This window comes from Hydra vulgaris, chromosome 11 (genome assembly GCF_038396675.1).
Source record: "Hydra vulgaris chromosome 11, alternate assembly HydraT2T_AEP".
Taxonomy (NCBI): domain Eukaryota; kingdom Metazoa; phylum Cnidaria; class Hydrozoa; order Anthoathecata; family Hydridae; genus Hydra; species Hydra vulgaris.
The window spans coordinates 9,673,724-9,676,187 of record NC_088930.1 but is presented as its reverse complement, the minus strand read 5'-3'; the positions used below and the strand labels follow the sequence as shown (position 1 = coordinate 9,676,187).

Sequence of the window (2,464 nt, the reverse complement as noted above, 5' to 3'; positions counted from 1 at the left end):
GAAGAAATCGACTGCTGGTACGAACAACAGATCAACTTAATTAAACAGCAAAACGAACTTCTTACCTCACTGGAAGAACACCGTATAGAAAGAGAAATTACCTAAAAGAAGAAGATGCATGAAGAAATTGCTCGCGTAAAGGCAGAATTAAATGAACGAAAACAAGAAACAACTAAAAGCATGCACAATGCATATAAAAAAGATTTTAAAGCAAAACTCCACAGACTAAAAATTTCAAAATTTAATGGGACTATTCCAGATTGGGTACGGTTCTGGGAACAATTCAGAACAGAAGTTGACAATACAAGCTATCCTCCAGTAACTAAATCATCATACCCACGTGAACTATTATCAAGCACGCTAAAAGACGAAATTGCTGGGCTGCCTTTTAATGCAAATGGTTATGAAAAAGCAAAAATGATTCTAAATCATAAATATGAAATCACTTCTAAAATTATAGGCCAGCGTGGTCGTGATGTCATGGATCTTCCCTACATAAAAATACCAACGTGGATCAAATGCATCATTTTTACAGAAAAATAAATGTAAGCGTAAACTCGTTGAAAACTTTAAACAAATTGGAAACAACAAAAATACTGTTATGCAAAACTCTCGACAAACTATGCCCTGTTAATACTAATATTAGTCAAACAGATTTAAAATGACAGGAGTGGGACTTTGAACAGCTAATTGAAGCTCTACGTGAATATACCAAACGACAGTTGGATACTGCAAACCATGCAGTATCCAACTGTCGCAGCAAACGTTCTTGCTACTGTTGTCAAGGAAGGCATCATTCATTTATATGCACTGGGTTTAATAAAGACGAATCAAAAAAGGGTATCCGTATGGCCGGAGACGAAGGGCAAACATTCATCCCACAGTTGCTGTGAACGTTGGCAAATATAAAGTGAGAAAACTCTTCGATACGGGAGCTGGCAGTTCTTATGCTTCATCTACGCCAATCAAGTACCTAAAGTTGAAGCCAAATAATTAGGAATCAAAAAACATTGAAACAATGACTGGATCAGAACATCAAAACCTTCCGATGTTCTACACGACTCTATATTCTTTAAACGGACGCTACAGCCTTGATATTAAACTTTACAAGTTAGAAGGTAAAGTGTTTACAGTGCTACAAAATCCTAGGGTAACCGTCCTAAAAAATAAGTTCAAACACTTAGATGGATTGCATTTTCACAATTGAGATGATTACGATGATCATAAAATCTATCATTTTATTGGTGTTGGTGATATTGCAAGAATAAAGTTGAAAGGCTTCAGGACTTGAAATGATGGAGAAGCTATTGCTTAAGAAACCATATTTGGAAGGACGGTTATGGGACCAGGACGAAGCACCTCGGACTGTTTATATATTTCAAAGTCAACCAGCGACTGCTACAAAGAATTATACATCTTGAATGTTATTGGTCTTAAAGTTCAAAGCGAAAGAAATCAAAATGGAGTGTATGAAGAATTTAAAGAAAAGCTACGAAAAGATTCGACTGATTTTTATCACGCTAGATTACCGTGGAAAAAGAAACGTTTAAAACTGGCATCTTATTCAGATGGGAGTATCTCAAGGCTGCATAGCGTGCTAAAAAAACTGGAAAAGAAACCAAATAATCTTATAAAATATAACGCTATTATTCAAGAACAAATCAAAGATGGGATAATTGAGTATGCACCAAACAAACCAACTGGCAAGAGAATATTCTACATGCCTCATCGAGCAGTGGTAAAAGAGGATCCTGAAACAACTAAGCTAAGGATTGTTTTTGACGCTTTAGCTAAAGAGTACGGATCAACCTCACTAAACGACTGTTTACATATTTTGTCCGCTATTACAACCCTTACTACTCAATGTTATTTAAAAAACAGATGGCAACCTGTTCGTCTTACTAGAGATATTAAACAAGCCCTTCTTCAAATAAGAGCTAATACTAAAGATTGTGATGTTTTCCGTTTCCATTGGGTATCAGACGTGAAAAGTAAGGAAGTAGTAACTCTAAGATTTACTCGAATCCCGTTTGACTGTGCATCTAGTTTCTTTGTTCTTGGGGAGTAATCAAGCAACATTTATTGACATATAAAACATTATCCGCATAAAAAGAATGAAATTTAGATAATCAGCAAGAGCATATATATTGATGATATAATCACTAGGGGAGTTGACCTGGAATATGTCAAAAAATTGAAATAAACAGCAATTCACTTGATCAAATAGGGAAAATTTCAACTCCACAAATGGCACTCAAACCTTTCTATATTGGAAACAAATGATTAAAAAGAGAACTATCATAAAGTTACCATCAATGAACAAAATCAATGTTGTTCAAAAATTCTTGGTTTGTTGTACGAAAAAACTGAGGACACTTTAATAGTGAATTGTAGACCGACTTGCCTAACAAATATCACAACCAAAAGAGGAATTTTAGAAAGTTTAGCTAAATTTGTTGATATA

General features: G+C 34.9%; 1 protein-coding gene across 1 annotated transcript; it reads left to right on the top strand.

The window, feature by feature from the left end:
- Positions 1-1,339: 1,339 nt before the first annotated feature.
- On the top strand, positions 1,340-2,068 carry LOC136086831 (uncharacterized). The gene has a single exon (XM_065809324.1). The coding sequence runs from the start codon at positions 1,340-1,342 to the stop codon at positions 2,066-2,068; it is 729 nt and encodes a 242-aa protein (XP_065665396.1).
- Positions 2,069-2,464: the final 396 nt, after the last annotated feature.